Genomic DNA, 20841 nt, shown 5'->3' with positions numbered 1-20841 from the left:
TGGGATTACAGGCTCATAGGCATTCTTGAGTGGGAAAGAAAGGGATGCAATTCGAGGGTGCACCTAGGAGCTGCCCAGGGACGTGCGTCTTGTAGGTCGGTATACCCTGCTGGTTGTGTTTGGGAGGGGACAAAAGTAAACAGTGGAGATTCACTAATCGAATGCAACCCCTTCATTTCTCAGGTGTGACCACTGAGGCCCAGAGAGGTGATGTGATTTGCCTAAAGTCATGCACCTCGTGGCAGAGCCAGGCCTAGAAGCCAGGTGCCCTGGCTCTCAAGACATTCCGCTGCCCGAGGAATGGAACAGGTAGTATGACTCACCTGGGGCCACGGGTCGGTCCACTCAGCCCAGGGCTGCCTCCTGTTCCAACTAAGGGAACAGAGGAAAGAACCGCCCCGAACTCTGAGTTAAAGGGGGTTGAAATCAAAGCTGGGCAGGAGAAAGAGGGGAAGGTTCCGAAACTCGGACCTCAGGATCTCACGGCAGGGGCCAGTGTACCTGCCATCCTCTGAAGGTGGCTGATCCTTCTGGCAGTATCACGTCCACGTCCAAATGGCTTGCATGATGGTGGGTCCTCTGTGGGCCACTCGGCTGCGGGACTCTGTCCAGTGTAATTCACGGCACTGGGAAAATCAGCGGCCACTTGGAGAGGATGCAGGGGCAGGTTTGGGGGCATCACGGAAAAAAGACTTGTGTACAAATGCAGGAGGGGATTAAAGAGGGAGCTCTGGTGGGTGGGATCTGCGAGAGAGCTTAACGTCACCCGAGCCGGTGGCTGTTAACACTGGTCAGTGGTGGTAATGCAAAACATAGACTGAAAATAAAATCCACCCAGATAGAAAGGAAAAGAGTCCGGGCCATTGCATGTAGCCACTTTGTTGTGTATATTAAGGGATTTTTTTCAGCTCGGTATTGGTAAAATAAAAACTAGCTCAGCTCCCATAGGTAACCTCTGTGTTCTATGCAAACACAGGTACTAATCATTGATGGTGTGGGCTGAGTCTCCAAAGAGCCTGAGATGTTGACTTTTCTGTTCCTTCAAAATGGTAGATGATTCTTGAGCATCTACTGTGTGCCAGGTCCAGTTCTGGACATTTGAAATACACCAAGTGCACTAAACACATAATCCTCCTAGAACTCAATCAGGAGGAGGTAATCCGAGAAGGTAGACTCTTGGGGAAAAAAAAAATCAATGGGAGAGAAAGTGAAGGAGAAAATGACTGAATCGAAATAGCATTCATCCAAGCAAAAGCTGGAATATATATTGATAGGCTGAGTTTGACTGCGTACCTTGGTGGGGGGGATGATTTTTTTTTTTTTCAGGTGGGGAGAGCTGAGATAACAGGATGCTCCCCCCAGAGGATCTACTCGAATTGCTGTCTGTGATCCTGTGTCTGCTAACAGAGCAGACAGCGGGGCCCACCTAGGCCACAGTAAAGGAGGCACCGGGGGGAAGGTTCGGGTCTGCAGACAGAACGGAAGGTCCAGAGGGGCTCCGAAGATCATAGAGCCGTTTTGCTCCAACATGGTGACAGTCAGTGGGCAGTAGGCGGGGCTGTGGTCATCGCTGAGCGGGTGTTGGACCAGCATCTCTAGCCTCTGGGAGGAGTAAGCTCCATCCCAGACACGGCACTGAGACAGGGAGTCCGGCCCAGAGGGGAAGAAGGGACGTGACCTTAGAACTGGGCACAAGGCTTGCCCTTGGCCACAGGAGCCCAGTTGTAAGCCTGGCACCTTTAGTCCAACCTGGCACTCTGAGTCCCAGGGGAGCGAGTCCTAACCTCGGTCTGAATCTTCTGCTTGACGGTGCTTCCCTTCTCCTACCCGCCACTCATTCTAAGTTCCAACCTCGTATTCCAGCTCTTTCTCTCTGTTCTTCTTCTCCTTCCGCCTTCTAAAGTGCCAATGTGGTCACTTATTCTTCTGCTGGGAGGCTCACCCAGCCCATCAGACCCGGGGAGTGTCCCCATCTTCTCCCCGCACCGACCTCCAGCCACGTCTCTGTGATGGGCGGTCACCGGTTCTGGGCTCCCTATGCTACCCCACTCCCATTAGTAGTTGTGGGGGGGCGGGGGTCTTTCAAAGCCTGGTCCATGCACCTGACACTGATGTTGAATTGGGCTTCTGCCTAATTCTGTCTTTGCTGACTCCAGATTCAAAGTTTTCAGGAGTCACAGCGGCTGAGTTGCTCAAGTTCACAGCCAGCTCCTTGGGTCTGGCCAACTCCTTTGGTTTTCATGGAGGGAGCTGAGGATGGAGCCCGTTGCTTCTTATGATCCTCTTTCCAGAGTTCAATGGAGAATTCTCCCCGAGGTGCTAAGGAGAAAGGGAGGTGATTCTAGACCTCGACCATGGAATGGCGTAAAAACAGAAGCCACCTGTGATTGACTGATTGGTTGGTTGGGCCAGGGATGGAACCCAGGGCCTCATGCTTGCTAGACAAACCCTCTACCACTAAGCTACATCCCAGCCCCACAGAGGTAATTTTTACGTGTTCTAACTTTTCATGTTTCATTAGGAAAAAAAAAAAAGTAGGAAGAAGGTCAAAATAATTTCAGAATTATATTTAATTTAACCCACTCTTTCTAAAAATACCATCATGCCAATATGTCATCAATATAAAAATGATCAAGGTGGTATGTTCTTTGGTTGTTGTTGCTGAAGTAAGGCTTTGACATCCAGGGTGATTTTGTGTGTGTGTGTGTGTGTGTACACTTACAAAATTGCTCAATTTTTTTTAAAAATATATTTTTAGTTGTAGATGGACACAACACCTTTATTTTATTCATTCATATGCAGTGCTGAGAATCGAACCCAGTGCCTCACTCACGCCAGGCAAGTGCTCTACCACTAAGCTACAACCCCAGACCTCTTTTTTATTTATATTTTGTGACACCCCCAGACTGAACCCCAGGGCGCTCTACCACTGAGCTACATCCCCAGCCCTTTCTATTTTTATTTCAAGACAGACTCTTGCCAAGTTACCAAGGCTGCCCTTGAACTTGTGATCCTCAGCCTCCTGAGTCACTGGGATCACAGGCCTGGGCCGTCATGCCTAGCCAGGATATATTTTTTTAAAACATAGCATAGCTCAATGAACTAAAATTGTATTGGAGATATTTGATCATATTTATATTTATAGCCCCCAAAGCAGAATCATACCTAAGTTGTCTTAGACATTTAAACATTTTCCAATTAGTCCCCTAAAATCATTTTTTCTTTAATATTCATTTCCATAGTACCAAAACTAGCTCATCTTCATTTTTTTTTTTTTGGAGGGGGAGTGCTGAGGGCCATTGCCAAGTAGGACTGACGCATCGAAATTTCCTTGCCAGCGCACCCCATGTTAATTGTGGTCACGCTGGCATATCTTTGCTGATGGTGTCACCAGTGATGGAATTTTTCCAAAGGAACTGTCAATTGGCTTGGTGTTGTGGCATTTCTGTATCCTCCTCCCTTCTACTAGTGATGGTCTAAAATTTGGGGGCCAACAGAGGTGAGGCAAGAACCTCACCCCCCCACTGGTGCATAGGCCTATCCACAAGCATGGCTGAATGCTGCACGGGTAGTCAGGGACGGGTAGGATCCAATTGCAGTGGTATCAACCTAAGACAGGAGGCTGACGCCTAAAGGTCAGTTTTTCCCATGACGGGTAAGAACCATATGTTGAATTGGACAACCTATCAGGCACCGTCCTTAAGCCACATTGCTTGTTGTTTAATTAATCAGAAGGGGGGAGATGCTGAGGGCCATTGCCAAGTAGGATTGACGCATCGAAATTTCCTTGCCAGCGTACCCCATGTTGCTTAGAGGACATTCGCTGGGACACTGCATGTATGCTTTAGTAAGGTGACCTTGCTCAAGGACCAGGGCGGATCCAGGTTTAGAGCTGATCAGGTTTTAGGGAGTATCTCGTCCTTGGGCTTAAGGCGTTCCTGGTTTAAGACTATATGGGTTTTAGGGAAGTTCCAGGTTTAAGTTTATTGCTGCTAGGAATAGGGCGTTCCTGCTGCTTGAGTTCTCGTGAGATTCAAAAAGTATTTTGGAAAAAAGCCTCATGGAGTAGGTGGATTGGGCAGCGGGAGAACTGAGATTTCCCCTGAACGTGTGTAGAGGCCCGTGTGAGTTCGGGAATAAAGAATTGCTGTTTGAATCTACAAGGTGTGTGGTGGCTCGCGATTCTGTACCCAGCCAAGAAGGGGAGGTATCAGGAATTGAACTCAGGGGCGCTCGACCACTGAGCCACATCCCAGCCCTATTTTGTATTTTATTAGAGACAGGGTCTCACTGAGTTGCTTAGCGCCTCAGTAAATTGCGGAGGCTGGCTTTGAACTTGTGATCCTCCTGCCTCAGCCTCCTGAGCTGCTGGGATTATAGACGTGTGCCACCGCACCCAGCCGCAAACCAGCTCATCTTTATTGGAAGAATTATTTCACTTTGAAGCAAAAGTATATCAATTTTAAAACTGCTTCTGTCTAAATTATGTCAATTTAATATTATTAATGTGGCAGGTAAAGGGATATTATATAAATTGAAAAGCAACTCTAAGTTTATCAGTATCAGTAATATATTCTTCAAATTTCTCTGGTAAACCCTGCATAGGATTTGCATGATGCTGGGATCACAGTTAAAAATATTTGCCATATCAATTCATGTCAGAAAGTGGGTGAGCTCATTGTCATAGATTTGGATCACGGAAAGTTTCAATTTCTTTCATTTCTTTTTTTTGTGTATCAGGGATTAAACTCAGGGGGCGCTTAACCACTGAGCCACAACCCCAGCCTTTTAAATTTTTTCATCCAGAGACAGGGTCTCACTAAGTTGCTTAGGGCGTTGCTAAATTGCTGAGGCTGGCCTTGAACTTGCGATCCTCCTGCCTCAGCCTCCTGAGCTGCTGGGATCACAGGCGTGCACCACCCGCCTGGCTGAAATTTCAATTTCAGTGTAAATTCTAATAACTCTCCAGCCAGACCAAAAGGAAGTTCTTCTTTCCTTCGATTTTCAGGGTCATCTCATTCATATATATTGTCATGTTGGTGAGAAAAACAAGTCACACTGGTGTTGTTTTTCATTTTGTCTTTATTAGGTTCTGGGCAAGCATTCCTTTAGTTTCAAGAAAAATCTTGATTTGGAATTGACCGTCCAGTAAATCCTTCCAAAATTCTTGCGCAATTCAACCAGTGATGTTGGGCAGAGACCCCGAATCATTGTGTTTATTGCCTTCTGTTCCTTTCAGAAGTTCCACATGGGGGATACAGCTCAGTTGGGAGGGTGCTTGTCTTCCATGCATAAGGTCCTGGGTTCAAATCCCCACCAGCACACACACACAAAAAGGAAGTTCCACATGTTGGTGATGATTCATAGCGTTTGTATATACACACAGGGAGCAGCGTTAGCAACTGTATCCATGGCACCTCCCAAAGAATCTACTTCTGAAAGCAGCATAAATATTTTCAATATATATCATACGGTGGAAGGCAGCAAGACGGAAAACATCAGTCCCTTGTTTTGAAGTTCTAATAAATCCATATTTTTGGAACACCATCTGGTAGGATAGAAACTAATTTTTTTTTCATATCTAACTGAAATTCTTCTCTATCAGATGTAAGAGATTCAAAAAGTCTATACTACATTTGTGGATTGGCACTGGTTTTTTTTTTTTTTATAAATTTGGAAGAGCTTTAGGATTAAATATACCCAACCTATTCGTTGGTCAGCATCCTGTGGAGTGATTCACCTAAAATTCGCTGTTTTGCAAAATTTGAATTATTTTTACCTTTGACGTGTTCATTGATTCTATGGGAAATGGTTGGCTTAAGTGATGATTCTTCGCTTTTGTCATGACAAAATTTTCGTAACTGAAATAATTTATTTTACCATCTTTCCATTAAATATTGGTTGTATGTGTGCATGTGCGCGCACACACACACACACACACACACACACACTCCACATTCATGAATCCAATTCAGCCAGGCATGGTAGTGCACGCCTGTCATCCCAGCAGCTCCGGAGGCTGAGGCAGGAGGATCGGGAGGTCAAAGCCAGCCTCAGCAATAGTGAGGCGCTAAGCAACTCAGGGAGACCCTGTTTCTAAATAAAATACAGAATAGGGCTGGGGATGGGGCTCAGTGGTCCAGTGCCCCTGAGTTCCATCCCCAGTACATCTTCCCCACCCCCCCAAAAAAAGAATCTAATTCATTTTATAACTGGCCCAAATCAGAATCTCTGATCCTAATGTATTTAAATTTTTTTGTTCAACATTTTCTTCTGACTTAAGGCAATTTGTTTTTTTTTTAAATGGTGATAAATTATACATAACAGAAATTTACCATTTTGACCACGGTTAAGTGTACAGTTCATTGAGTACATTCACGTGGTTGTGGGACTGTCACCACCATCTAGCACCAGGATGTTAAAAGTCTTTCCTAACTGAAACCCTGAACCTACTCAACACTAGCACCCCAATTTCCCCCTTCCCTCGGCCCACGGCAATCACCATTCTGTCATCTATATCTGTGAGCTTCACTATTCTAGGAGCTTTATATATGAGGAATCATATCATATTTATCCTTTGGGGATGGCCTTATTTCAGTTGCCATACTGTCATCCAGGTCTGTCCATGTTGAAGCATGGGTCAGAATTTCCTTCTTTCTCGAGGCTGCATAATATTCCATCATGGGCCCTTGCTGTTTGGTTTCCCATTCATCTGTTGATGGACATGTGGGTTATTTTGCCTCTGGCTTTTGTGAATAATGGTGTTAAGAAAAACTCGAGTGTATCAACATCTGTTCAACGGCCTGCTCCCACTTCTTTTCACTGAGAAGCAGAACCTGCTAGACCATGTGATATTTCTGTTTAATCTTTGAGGAGTTGCCGTACCATCTTCCACAGCAATTATACTGTTTTACATATTCATGAGCAATGCACCGGGGTCCAGGGGTCCTAGTTTGTCCGTATCCTTGCCAACCCTTGTTATTTTCTAGATTATTTTGTCTTGTGGAAATTGCCACCTTTAATAGGCGTGACGCGGTGTCTCGTGGTTTTGATTTGCATCTTCCCAACGATTTTAGTGAGGCGGAGCATCTTTTCATGAGCTTCCTTGGTTCTTTGTTTGAATGTCAAGAGACAACTTCTTATTAAGTTCACATATTGGCTAAAAACATCTCAACACTTTTCAGATTAATAAATAATTTTTTTTTTCACAACAAACATACAGCTTTTCCCTTTTGGCTCTGAAGGAGCACATTGTTCATGGCGTTCATCATGAAATCTGTGGCATTTCGTCTTCTGGTCTCTTGTGGGTTTTTCCTTTTTTTAATGGACAAGTAAAAATTGCTTCTATTTATGGTGTGTAATGTGATGTTCTGATGCACGCGAGCATTCTGGAATGGCTAAGCTATTTAACATAAGCACTACCACTACTGATTTCTTGTGGCTAGTAGACTTACAACCTAATGTTTTGTTTTGCTTTTTAATTTTTTTGTCCTGGGGATTGATCTCAGGGACACTCAACCACTGAGCCCCATCCCCAGCCCTATTTTGTATTTTATTTAGAGACAGGGTCTCCCTGAGTTGCTTAGGGCCTCGCTTTTGCTGAGGCTGGCATTAAACTCATGATCCTCCTGCCTCAGCCTCCCAAGCCGCTGGGATGACAGGCATGCACCACCGTACCCGGCACCATCTACTCTTGAAGCAATTTTGGGGGGTAGTACTGGGGATTGAACCCAGAACCTGACACAGGCTAGACAAGCATGCTACCACTGGGCTAAACCCCCAGCGCTCTTTAAGCAACTTCCAAATACATATTGTTATTAACTGCCCGACACATCTTGAACTTATTTCCAACTGAAATGTTGTGTTCTTTGACCAGCATCTCCCCAATCCCTCCCTCCACCCCCAGCCCCAGGCTCTTTTGTGTGTGTGTGCTGGGGGGGGCAGGCAGGGGGTTGCTGGGGATTGAACCCAGGGCTTTGTGCATTCGAGGCAAGCCCTCTACCAACTGAGCTAGATGCCCAGCCCCGCCCTGGCTCTTTTTAAATTCACTATTCTTATCAAGGACTCGCTGATTCAGCATCAGCTGTATGCCTTCATTTCAAATTTTGTGCATAATAAAAAAAATACCTAGATGATGATTAAAATAATCTGTATTTTGATTTTCTGTATTTTTATTTACTTCCCTATCGTAATACAAAGGTGTTAGGAAACTCATACCGTCTGCCTCAAATCCTCAAGTAAACACATTATAATGTTCTATCAACGCACAGAGAAAAATCCTTAGAGCGGAGTCAAGGATGCCAATTAGATCCGTGTTACATTCACACGGAAACCTGGAAAACACTCACTATCTGGCACGTGAGAGAATGACGTGATATTTAATGTGACACACTTTTGAGAGAGTATAATAGCCTTACCAAAACAAAATAGAATCTAACAGAAAAGTATTTTATACCGGTTCAGTTTTGAAATTTTCAAAATTTATTCTAGCGAAGGCAGTTCTGCCCTCAGCAGCCACATTTCAAGTGACACATTCAAAAGCCACATGCAGCTAGTGACAACTCTGACAGACAGTGCAGTTCCAGTAATATAAAGCAGCCATACATTCAGCATTTCCACTATGCATGTTTTTTTCCATAAAGAAATTCTGCACAGGCAGGGCACGGTGGCTCACACCTGTAATCCCAGCCTCCCAGCAGCTCAGGAGGCTGAGGCAGGAGGATCTCGAGTTCAAAAGGAATTATATGCCACAGTTTAAAACAGACATGTAGGTAGATCTCAATGACATATTGCTAGATGGGAAGGAAAAATTCAAGTGGTATTATTTTCTTTTAAATATATTTTAAAATTGATGATCATGCTGGGAATGGTACATGTCTGTCATCCCAGTGGCTCCGGAGGCTGAGGCAGGAGGATCGTGAGTTCAAAGCCAGCCTCTGCCAAAGCAAGGTGCTAAGCAACTCAGTGAGACCCTGTCTCTAAATACAAAATAGGGCTGGGGATGGGGCTCAGTGGTCACATGCCTCCCCCAAATTATGATCACGTTAGACAGAGGGCATCCAAAAGTGACCACCTACCTCTGTGCTGTGGAGGGAGAGAGGGGACCTCTATTCAACTTGCATTTCATCAGAAGAAAGCATTTATGTATGACTCATATAATTAAAATTGATTTAGAAAATGCTAAGGTAAGGGGACATCTTGACAGAAGTGTAAAGATGAACAAAGGAGCCAATTAAGTCGAGTTAACGGTGGTGCCCATGATAGGGTGGCTAAATAAGTTATCGCATGGTGGAATATCGAATGCAAATGTCAAAAGCAATTCTTTGGGAAAGAAGATCCGCGGGTTGTATGGAGGCCTTTCTGTAAATGGAAAAAACGGGAAATGCCAGACAGGGATCAAAACTCATTTATGAGGCTTTTCTGCACCCGCGTCTTGGCCCCTGTCCAGGGAACACGTTCCAAACGGCTATTGCTTCAGATGTCTCCAGACCACGCCACCAGCTGGCACCCAGCCTGCTGAGCTCCACCGTCTTCGCACACCGCAATCCTTCTCCAAAGCTCTCATCTCAGAGCCACTGCTCTTTTTCTCTGGCTTTCTGTGTTTATTTCTTAAACAGACACATTGATTAAGCGGTCATCGGGTCACTGGATCCAAACAACACGGGCTTTCTCAGCAAAGAGAGGGGGACAGAGAGGGGGACATCTCCTAGGGTCCCCAGGACATGGGTTGCCTGTGATCCTCATCCCAATCTGGAAATGACCGTCGCCCTACCCGATGTTGGCTGAGTTCCTGGACGAGTCAAAGAAAGACCATTAAACCAGAAGAGAGTCCAGAGAATCTTCTTGAACTTGGTTGCAAAGCGCCCTGAAATGGGAGCGTCTCGGGAGCCTTCGATGGGAGCCGTTTCCTCAATGGGAATCACATTCCGCTTCCCCTCAGACCACACAACCTTTCAACTAGACAGGATTATGGGGAGACTTTCAACCCCAGAAGCACAAGATGTGTGTGTGGGTGCGTCTGAGAATAAAACCGAGAGGAACCTACTCCATTAGAGTAGAAAAGCAGAACATATGTATGTATAAAAGTAGAAAAATACCACCAAAAAAAAAATGAGCATGATTCATATTGCAGGTGACAGGAAGAAAAAGTCAACAAAGGGACATCCACCTTCAGAAGGACAAGGATGAGATCTGGAATGACAGAGCCAGAAAGACTTAACCAACCCCCCCGTGGAAAACAGAGCCCTTCAGACAGGAGCTTCTAAATCCAGCTCTCTCGAATTTCCAAGAAGCAAGCCCTAATGCAAACGTGAAGAAAACAGCAATATTAATTTTAGAGGACCTAGAATCAAAGCATTTTAGGCAGAGTATTATTTCTTGGTAGATGATCCAATCCCCCCTAAAAAAGATAATGACATTGATGAGCGTCTATGAATCGAAAGAGCAAAACACGGATGTGGAGAAAAAAAAATAACATTGTCCAAGAGAGTGAGATTCCGCCCCGTGGTTTGAAATATTCCCATTATCCTCATTATGCATTTTGATTGCACGAAAAAGTCCCTCAGAGCTATTCCTGAGTTCAAGAGAATATAGGTGCTTTCTGTGTCCGCTGATTCAATTGTAACTAGACCAGTAAAAAAGCATTCACATTTTTTTTTATTTTGGCAAATAGAGTCGACAATATTGAGGAGGAAAACAACATTTTCCACAACAAACACTCCAGCAAATGCCATTTCCTGTCTCCAGTGTTTACAGAACTAAGCTTGATGCCATTAAACCAGTCTCCGCATTTAAGAGCATCCCTTGCCTGTCTCAGTTGTCAGACAAAATTTTAATGCTAGGATGACAGGAAGCCACAGAAGTACACATGTAACAATTTTATAATTACTGGCTCCTAGCATGCTTTTAAAATATTTGCACTGTTCTAGACATTTCTACCATGGTTTTTTAAAAATATTTTTTTGGTGGTCAATGGACCTTTATTTTATTTATTTATATGCGGTGCTGAGACTCGAACCCAGTGCCTCACACACGCTAGGCAAGTGCTCTACCACTGAGCCACCACCCCAGCCCCTCTACCATGTTTTTAGAAAGAAATTTATTTTGATAAAAGCTCATGTTTGTTGGGAGCACTGGCGCACGGGTGTAAGCCCTGCTACTCAGGAGGTTGAGGCAGGAGGATCGAGAGTTCAAAGTCAGCCTCAGCAAAATCGAGGTGCTAAGCAACTCAGTGAGGCCCTCTAAATAAAATACAAATATACATATGGCTAGGAATGTGGCTCAATAGTTGAGTGCTCCTGAGTTTAATTTCTGGTAACCCTCACACTCCTCCAAAAAAACTCAGAGTCCACAGCTTTTTAACTTAGAGCTTGTGCTTAAGTACAGTTGAATTTATTGCCTCAAATTTAAAGCAAGGCTGAAACAAAGATCAAGGAGTTTCAAAGTAATTGTTTCCATAGAAATATGAAAAATGTTGACAAGAATAAAACTGAGTAAGAGATTCACAAACCATTCTCCTCCTGATAGAACAACATACAAAAACATCAGGATTTAAATAATGGAATCAGCAATACATACATATCAAGAAATACAAATGCTTTTCAAACATATATAGAACATGTATTTTAAAATAGCAATGTAGTAGGGTAAGGTGGTTTGTGCCTGTAATTCCAGAAACCTGGGAGGCTGAGGCAGGAGGATAACAAGTTCAAGACCAGCCTCAGCAACTTAGCAAGGCCCTAAGCAATTTAGGGTGAATCTGTCTCAAAAAAATAAAAAGGCTGAAGGTGTGGCTCAATGGTAAAGTGACCCTGGGTTCAGTCACTGGTACCAAAAAACAAAAACAGAAAACAGAAATGTGTGTCAGGCCAAATAAAACCTAAATGACTTCCAAAGGCAGAAATTATAGAAGTCAAAGTGTTTAATAAAAACAACTTATAAATAAGCCAAGCACAGTGGCACACGCCTGTAATCCCAGAAACTTGGGAGGCTGAGGCAGGAGGATCTCGAGTTCAAAGCCAGCCTTAGCAACATCGAGGCACTAAGCAACTCAGTGAGACCCTGTCTCTAACTAAAATACAAAACAGGGCTGGGGATGGGGCTCAGGGGTTGAGTGCCCCTGAGTTCAATCCCCCTGCACCCCCCCCAATAAAAAAAAACCTTGTAAATAAGTAATAACACCAGGTTAGCAAAAAATTTAACATGTTTAGAACATTTTAAAATGTTATAAAATGATAACCATCCATATAAAATGATTTGAGGAAAAGAGGAAATTAAACCCACAATTTCTGTTTATGTATAAAATAACAAAAAGAACAAATACCTTTCAAAACTGATGGGAAGTAGACAACCCTGTAATCAAAAGACAAATCCACTTGAAACATTATTTCAAATGTTTTTATTAAGAAAGAATGAAAAGGGATGAAACACGTTTCTCAGAAAAGAGGTTTGAAAAAAATAACCTAATGGACCAAAATAGCAGGTAAATCAAATCAGTCATGATATAGACGCTACCGAATTAAACCAAAAACAAGTGTTAAATAAAACCATGATCTGGGTCTTTGATAGGATCAATAAAACAAAAAATCTCTAGAGAGATTTTTTTTTTCCCTTCAAGGAGAATACAGTACATATTTCAAATTTTGGAAATAAAAAGGGAAGTTTAGCCATAAATACGGTGGCTCTTTAGAAAGCCATAAGAGAATGTTTTGACCATTCTCTGCTAGTAAAATTGAAATTTATTTTTTAAACTGAGATATATGGTCCACAATGCTTTCTAACATATTACCTAATGCTAAGCATTTTTTTTTCCATTCCTGAACTATATTAGATTTTCTTGGTAATAACTTTTTTTTTTTTTTTTGCACCAAGAATTGAACCCAGGGGTGCTTAACCACTGAGCTCCATCCCCAACCCTTTTTAAAATATATATATTTATTTTGTTTATTTAGTTTTATGTGGTGCTGGGGATCAAACCCAGGGCCTTGCACATGCTAGGCAAGTGCTCTACCACTGAGATACAACCCCAGCCCTATATATTTTTATTTAGAGACAGGGTCACACTGATTCTTATAATCATGTTTGTTAAATTACATGATTTCTGGGTTTAGGTGTGTTTTTCACACATAGAAAAAAAATGAACATCTTTTACTTCTCTGTGCTCCAATGGAATTGATATTGAAACAGGGTCACTTATTTCTTAATTATTTGGAAGAATTTCTCCACCTCCTGGGGCTGGTAGATTTTAGATGGAGACTTGGGGTAAAATTTTCAATTTTGGGGGCTGGGGATGTGGCTCAAGCGGTAGCGCGCTCGCCTGGCATGTGTGTGGCCCGGGATCGATCCCCAGCACCACATAACAACAAAGATGTTGTGTCCACCAAGAACTAAAAAATAAATATTAAAAAAAAATCTCTCTCTCCTCTCTCTCTCTCTCTCTCTCTCTCTCTCTCTCTCTCTCTCTCTCTCTCTCTCTCTCTCTCTCCTCTCTCACTCTCTCTTTAAAAAAAAAAATTTCAATTTTGCTCCTGCTTCCTATTTTATTTAAGATGTGTAAGGCTGATTATTTTTGTTGTTATTTGCTTTTTCTTAGAAAAATCGTCTATTTCCTTCAGGTGTTCACATTTAATTGCACAAAGTTTTGCAAGGTGATAAGTCTTTTTCATGTCCTCTGAAATACAAAATAGGGCTGGGGACGTGGCTCAGTGGTTGAGTGCCTCTGAGTTCAATATCCAGTACCCACCCACCCCCCCAAAAAAGAATTGGGGGTTTAATTCTCACCCTCTTCTTCCCCCTTCCTTCCGCCCCTCCCTCTCTCCCCTAATGGCCCCCTGACCAGGTTACACATTTCTAGGTTTTTTGAACTACGATTAGAAAATACTCTGTGCTATTTCTACTCTTTGAATCTTGTTAAGGTTTTCTTTGCAGCCTGACAGATCACCCTGTAAAAAAAACCCCACAAGACCATAAAAGATATATCCTCTATATTCAGTGAATAGCATTTGATCCTAAACTACCAAGGGCACCTTACTAAATATACATCAGCCCCTCCAAGTCTTTATGTCTCATTCCCACATCCCCTGGGCCTGGGAAGGTGTGTCAGGGCTCGGTTTTGTGCCCGGGGAAGGCGCTTGGATGGGTTTTGATCCATCTCAGTCTGCACACCTATCCCTGAAGTTTTAACCTCCCTTTAGAAGGCATGTCCCCGTGTCATTTATAAAATGTCCCCATGGGTCTTGGTGGCCTCCTGGAACCTTGGATTCGATTCCATCTCATCTGAAAACCATGAACCCCGCTTTCTCTGTATTAACCTTTCCCTGCGATGTCTTTATCTGCACCTTTAATTTCAATCTCCCTAAGAAATATAATAAGCAGCTTTTTGCTTTCAATCCAAGGCCAGATTTTTACAGGTCCTGGGTGCAATCTTGAAGTCTTTCTATTTAAATGGCTTCTTTGTTTAAAAAAAAAAAAAAAAAAAGCAACTCACTCCACCTACATTGATTGAAAATCATCCACGAGGTCTGCTTTAAATCTCTTATATTTTCCACCTTTAATTTTTCCAGAATCTGACATGGGCCCTGTTTTGCATGGCTTTGTCTTCCTCTATTTATGGTCATTTTAGCTTTTTTATGCTTGGGGTAGGCTTTCTGCCGTTCGCTATTATTTTAAAACTCTATTTTCAGCGCCGTCGTCGGTAGAAAATATGCATTGACTCACTGAAATAACAGAAATTGGGTGCGCTTGCTGAGTTTCTGTTGGGTCAGTTTTTCCATTGGGGCTTGGGTGGGGCAAGCAACAAAAAAAAAAGGGGGGGGGGAGGGGGAGGGAAAAGTGCTAAACCGAGCCTCTGAGCTGCCCTCTGGGCTGCGGGCAGCTGGTTTCCGTCCTCAGCCCGGGCGCTGGACGCCCCTCGCAGGGCTGCGCTGCCCCCACCCTTCCCTGCCCCTTCGCCCTTGGCCAAGCGTGGGAGGATGGCGCATGCGCACTGGGCTCCACCTGCGGCACAGGTCCTGGACGGACGTCTTTAGGTTTTTCTTATTGTCGCCTGATTGCTTCTGTGGCAAGACGTGGCAAGACATGGCAAGCGCCGTGGGTGGGTTAAGATCCACCGACAGCTTTCCTGCCATCTGGGAGCTAAGGCCCTCACTGTTTTTTTTTTTTTTTTTTCAAATCTTTCATAGGATAAGACTTTTTTAACCTATCCTGGGGCTGCTGCAGGCAAGGGGCATCTTTCCTTCCAGGAAGTCAGCATGTCCCTTGGAATGGGGGGGGCATATGGCTATGATTTTTAGGATTTTTGGCCTTACTTTCTACCCATTCCTCATTCCCTTGTCTCTTCTTGGGCCACAGGAGAGAGACTGCCTGTCCATTGCTTGAAACCTCTGTATTTGAATTTCTTTGATTGACACTTCAAAGCATTACCCGGACACCAACATTCCTGTTTTTCTCTAAATGCCTCTTGCTTGTTCACCTGGACTTTGTCAGTTTTCTGTTCATTCTGTTGAAAATCAACTTTTTGCATCTCTCTACCTTTTATATTCCAGAAACTTCCCTAATTCTTTATAGCAAAATATTCTGTAATATCAATGCACTGTGATTTTTCTAATCGTGCAGTTAGATGGAGCAATTTATTTGTTAGTAGAACAAGTAATTAATGTTCGGTGTTGGCAAGGAAACAGGAAAATGCATGTGTATGCAAAACCAATGGAGTTTTTAATTGATATAGTTCCCCAAAGGTATCATCTATCAAAGATCTTTAAGACACCTGTACTCTTGAATTCAGAGATTCCATGTGTAGACGTGTATCTTCAGATAATCATTATAGAACAGCCTAATGATTCATTTGCAAGAATCGTTATTGGTGCATCACTTGGAAGAGCAAAAAAGTTGGAAAGAATCCAAGAAGCTAAGGACTTAAGAAAATTAACATACTTCCATCTGCTGGAATCCATGGGGCCATTTGCAGTCTGAGGCATCAGGTAAAGGATGTGCTCCTTACCTGCAGGAGGCTAAGCACAGTAGGCTGCCAGTTCTTATTCCAGGCTCAATGGCCTTATGATATGTGCAGGTGGTTCCTAGATGCTAGCAGTATCCTAGTCTGGTTTGGGTGAGTACGTGACAGTTGTGCGCATGCTTACACAGGAATGTTTTGCAAAAGTACCCTAATCGGCTGGAGAAAATTTCTCCCAAGCATCGCTTCCACGGAGAGACTGAATTTATGTGAAATAAATTTCTTGATGAGTTTCTTAGAAGATTGCGTAAGATCATAAATGAGTATGGTCAGAACAGCAGAAGGAATCTTTTCGTTGATGCCCGAGAAGTGAAGAGAAAGCAGGGAGTGGGAAGATGTGTCAGAGAGTCCCCAAGAAACCCTAAGTTTGGACGACGTGCTAGGAGGACTCACAGAACTACTGTATTCATAGTTAACAGTTTATTAACAGTTTAAGACACAGATGAAAACCAGCAAAGGACAAAGATGCACAAGGCAGAGTCCAGGCGCAAGATTCCAGTTATGTAACCAAAGCTCCGTCCTCATCCTTGATGCCAATCCAGTAACAGAGACAAGGTCTTCAGAAAAAGGAAAGAGCAGGCTTATTGCTTTGCTAGCCAAGGAGAAACACAGGAGACTCCTGTCCCAAAGGCTGTGATTCTGCCCATCAGCAGGAACAGGGGGCTTTTACAGAGGTGATTCAGAGAAAAATGAGATTAGGGAGGAGAGATCAGGAAGGTTAGGGAGGAGACGTTTGAAAAGAAGTTTGAGAAAAAGAAGAAAAAAAAACCATAAGTTTCAAGGCCACAGGGGATATAGTCAAAGCATCAAGTGTATCCTTGTTACAGTTATACCCTCCAAGGAGGGTCAGAGACAGTGCTTAATTTTTCCAGCAATGACATATGACAACACACACAGACAGAGTAAGAAGGCCATCAGGAAGCTCACTTGAGCCTTAGTACTGACGGCTTTTACTGGGGGTCAGTTACCCAGCCTGCAGTCCCTCCAGCATGGCCCAAGGTCCCCACCATAAATCACATTTTTAGCATAAATTATCTGGTATGGCCCCAGGCTCCAGGTGTATGGAACTCTCTTATCACATAGGATATTACAGTGGCTCAGAGGTTATCTCCCAGGAACAGGTCAAGGGCAATTTCTTTCTTCGAGATGTGCAGGGTTTGACCACCCCAAATCTGCAGAGCTTTATAACCCTTTAGGAAACAGAAGAGTAAATGAAGGACAGGAGATGTCAAAAGACTTGTATACAGAGTGCCCTGCCATTCGTCGTCAACTCTCCAGAAAAAGCCTCCAGGGAATACTGAAAACTAAAGGTCTTATGGAAATCCATGAGCCACATCCTTTCTTTCTTTCTTTCTTTCTTTCTTTTCTTTGGTACCAGGGATTGAACTCAAGGGCACTTGACCACTGAGTCACATTCCCAACCCTGTTTTGGATTTTATTTAGAGACAGGGTCTCCCTGGGTTGCTTAGTGCCTCACTGTTGCTGAGGCTGGCTTTGAACTTGCAATCCTCCTGCCTCAGCCTCCTGAGCCGCTGGGATGATAGGCGTGCGCCACTGCGCCTTTTTTTCTTTTTTTAAAAAAAAATCATGTTTGTTCTTTTTAGATTTACATTATACATGACAGCAGAGTGTATTTTGACATCATATCCATACACAGAGTATAACTTATCCTAATTGGCATCCCATTCTGCGGTTGTACGGGGTGTGGAGTTAACTGGTCGTGGATCCACGTGTGAACATAGGAGAGTGGTGTCCCATTCATTCCACTGTCCTTCCTACTCCCCTCCCCTCCCTTCCCTTCCTTCCTCTCTGTGTAACCCAACCAACTTCTCTTCTTCCCCCTCTTATTGTGCTTCGGCACCTGCACGTCAGAGAGAACATTTCAGAGAAGGTGATGGGGGCCATGGTGGTGGAGGACCGGGGTAAAGAGAGACAGAAAGAAGCCGGGGGAAGTAAGCCCCTGACCAGCTGAAATCGCCCCTGGAGAGGGTGCGATTTCACACCCTGAGGCCAGCCGAACAGGACTTGGTGTGGGGAAGCCATTCCAATGAGGACCAGGGACCCACATTTTTTTTTTTTAAACCATCATTTTGCTACCATCATTGTAAGACTCGACTTCAAAATCATTTTCCTAAAGTAGTTTTTCAACCCTGGTTGGGCATTACAATCACCTAGAGGGATTTTTTTTTTTAAATGGTTAAACCCCAAATGAATCAGAATCCTAGAGAATCTGAGCTGGGCGTTGGTATTATTATTATTATTATTTCTTAATTCCCTGAGGGAACCTAACAGGTTAGCCAGGGTTGAAAGCCGGGATTCAAAGATGTTTCCATCCCAGAGAACAATGGTCGGGATTAGACATCATCTTCACTGTTGACATTCTGGTTGGATCATTCTCTGCTGTGGGCCACCCTGGGCACTGTCGGATTTTCTTGTTTTGTTCTGCAGTGCTGGGGATTAAACCCTGGCCTTCCACAGGGTAGGTGAGCACCCCATCCTGCAGCGGCACCCCGAGCCCTATAGGACATTCATATAGCATTATACCTGACCTCTACTGGCAGAGTGGCCCAGATCACCCCTCTAGTTATAACAGTTAAAAAATGTCTCCAGATATTGCTAATGTCCCCCCGCGCACCACCACCACCGAGGGTCAAAATCACATCTGGTTGAGAACTACAACCTCAAAAAAAAAACAAACTATTGAGAGTGGCACTTGTGCAAGATGGACTTGCAGGGACAATGTCTCATTCCCTGTTCCTGCTCTGTCTCTGCTGATCCCTCCATCAAATCTTTGAAAGGTGGTGGTATGGGGCAGCCCGTGTGTGATTCACCCTGGGTGGAAAGTTATGCACAGCGCACCCAAGACAAGACTTGGACTCAAGTGGACACCTGGGTCTTGCTGAGAAGTGATGTCCACGAGAGTAAATCGCCTTGGGGCGGGGCCCATCTGGGACAAATCCCAACTCCCAAACTGGCTCCCTGGCCTGCCTTGGTTTTCCAGTTACCTTTTACTCACCAAATCCACTGCAAAAACTAACGGCTTAAAACAACACCATTGATTGTTCACGAGTCTCTGGGTCAGCACGGTGACTCTCCGGGGCTCATCCATGTACCTGTGATCATGACAGGCTGGAGAGGTGGCTCTGCTGATGTTGGCTGGGCTCTGTCCTCTGTCTGGCCTCCGCTGGAACACCTGGACTTCCTGCCACATGCATGCTCATCCTGCAGAAGGCTGACCTGGCCTTGGACATGGCAATGACAAGGTTCCAAAAGAACAACTTGGAAGTGCCCCATCATCCCTCCACTGCAGCCCTTTGGTCCAAGCAGATCGGCAAGGCCCCTGGGTGGGAAAACAGACTCCTCTTTTAACAGCAGGAAGTGCAAAGTCTGTTTGCAGAGTGATCTCTTTGGGCCGTTCTTCTTGGAGGATTCCACCGCATCTGGGCAAGCTATTGACCCTCCTTAGGCCTCATTTTCCCATCATCCCCAAACAGGCATGATATTCCCTACCTCAGAGCTGGGAAGAGTCCATGACTGTGCGTAAGAAGCTAATGCTTCTAAAATGCTTGTATGCTCACTCTCTAGTCATTCTGCCCCTCCGTGCATTTCAGGGCTTTGTGCTTCATGCGGTGAATAACATTGGAATTCTTTATGCAGCTAAGAAAGCCCTGTGATCTGAACCTTCTCTTCCTCTCTGGTTTCAGGGACTCTGAACCACTTGAAGTGGCCTGAAGGTCACACCAAACCCGCCTCTACTGTACTCACTAACGCGGCCCCTTCCACCTGGAGGGTTCACCCGTCTCCTTGGCCACCTGCATTGTCAGATGCAGAAGAGCTGCACTCTGCTCTAGGGGCTGTTTCTTGCCCTGTCTCCCGCCTCCCTCTCTGAGCAGAAGTTATTATTCACTCTTAGTCAAGGTCAACAATGATTTTTTTAGGCCAGACACGGTGGGACACGTCTGCCATCCCAGCAAATCGGGAGGCTGAAGCAGGAGGATCTCAAGTTCAAGGCCAGCCTCAGCAACTTAGTGAGGCCCTAAACAACTTAGCAAGACCCTGTCTCTAAATAAAAAATTAAAAGGGGCTGGGGATGTGGCTCCGTGGTTAAGTATCCCTGGGTTCAATCCCCAGCACAAAAACAAAAAACAAAAATAATTATGATTTTTGGGTGGGGCCACATATGGAGATTAGAAATCACTGAACTATATCGTAAGAAAGTCATTTCCCTTCATCTGTCTTTCAGCCCATCTGATTCATCAAGAAAGTTACATTTTGATGCTAGTCTTTTTTATTTTGGTCCTTAACACCTCTCTCAGACGTGCTAGCCTTCCTTTTTAGCAAAGTCACAGAAATTTCTACCAGAAGAAGGTATTAGCTAGAATTCAACAACACTGAATTATTTCTATCACTTTTATTTTTATAGCTTCTTTCATGCAAGTGCTACTAGCTCCACACTGTTCACAGTACTATATAATTTCCATTAAAGCCACATTTATCTGATCACCATAAAGGGAATCAAAACAAAGAAAAAAGCCCTTAAATAAATAACCGTGTGGGTGGTTCCCAGGACAAACAGAGAGGGGGTAATTGAGTGACACATTTGGGAAAACACATTAAGGCTGGGTGTCGTGGCGCATGGGTATAATTCCAGGGGGGGCTCGGGAGGCTGAGACAGGAGGATCACAAGTTTAAGGCCAGCCTCAGCAACTTAGCGAGGCCTTAAGCAACTTGGTGAGACCGAGTCTCTAAATAAAAAATAAACCCTTGAAATAGATCCGTGATCCAAACTCTTCTAAGAAAAATCCTATAGCTCGTGTAGGATTCCCTTGCTG

General features: G+C 44.1%; 1 protein-coding gene across 6 annotated transcripts in view; it reads left to right on the top strand.

Annotated features, from left to right (window-relative positions):
• Tnrc6a (trinucleotide repeat containing adaptor 6A) overlaps positions 1-20841 on the top strand; it is a 175489-nt gene that overhangs the window by 28844 nt on the left and 125804 nt on the right. For 5 of the 6 annotated variants that reach the window (XM_078024194.1, XM_078024187.1, XM_040278652.2 and 2 more), the window contains exon 2: positions 184-309. The exons of the other annotated variant lie outside the window; for it this stretch is intronic. In XM_078024194.1, the coding sequence (XP_077880320.1) occupies positions 230-309 (80 nt within the window). In that variant the 5' untranslated portion in view covers positions 184-229. The remainder of the gene's footprint in view (positions 1-183; positions 310-20841) is intronic. 6 annotated transcript variants of the gene reach the window in all.

Source organism: Ictidomys tridecemlineatus, chromosome 10, assembly GCF_052094955.1.
Source record: "Ictidomys tridecemlineatus isolate mIctTri1 chromosome 10, mIctTri1.hap1, whole genome shotgun sequence".
Lineage (NCBI taxonomy): Eukaryota > Metazoa > Chordata > Mammalia > Rodentia > Sciuridae > Ictidomys > Ictidomys tridecemlineatus.
Note: the sequence above shows the minus strand (reverse complement) of the source record. Positions and strands in the feature narration are given on the sequence as shown.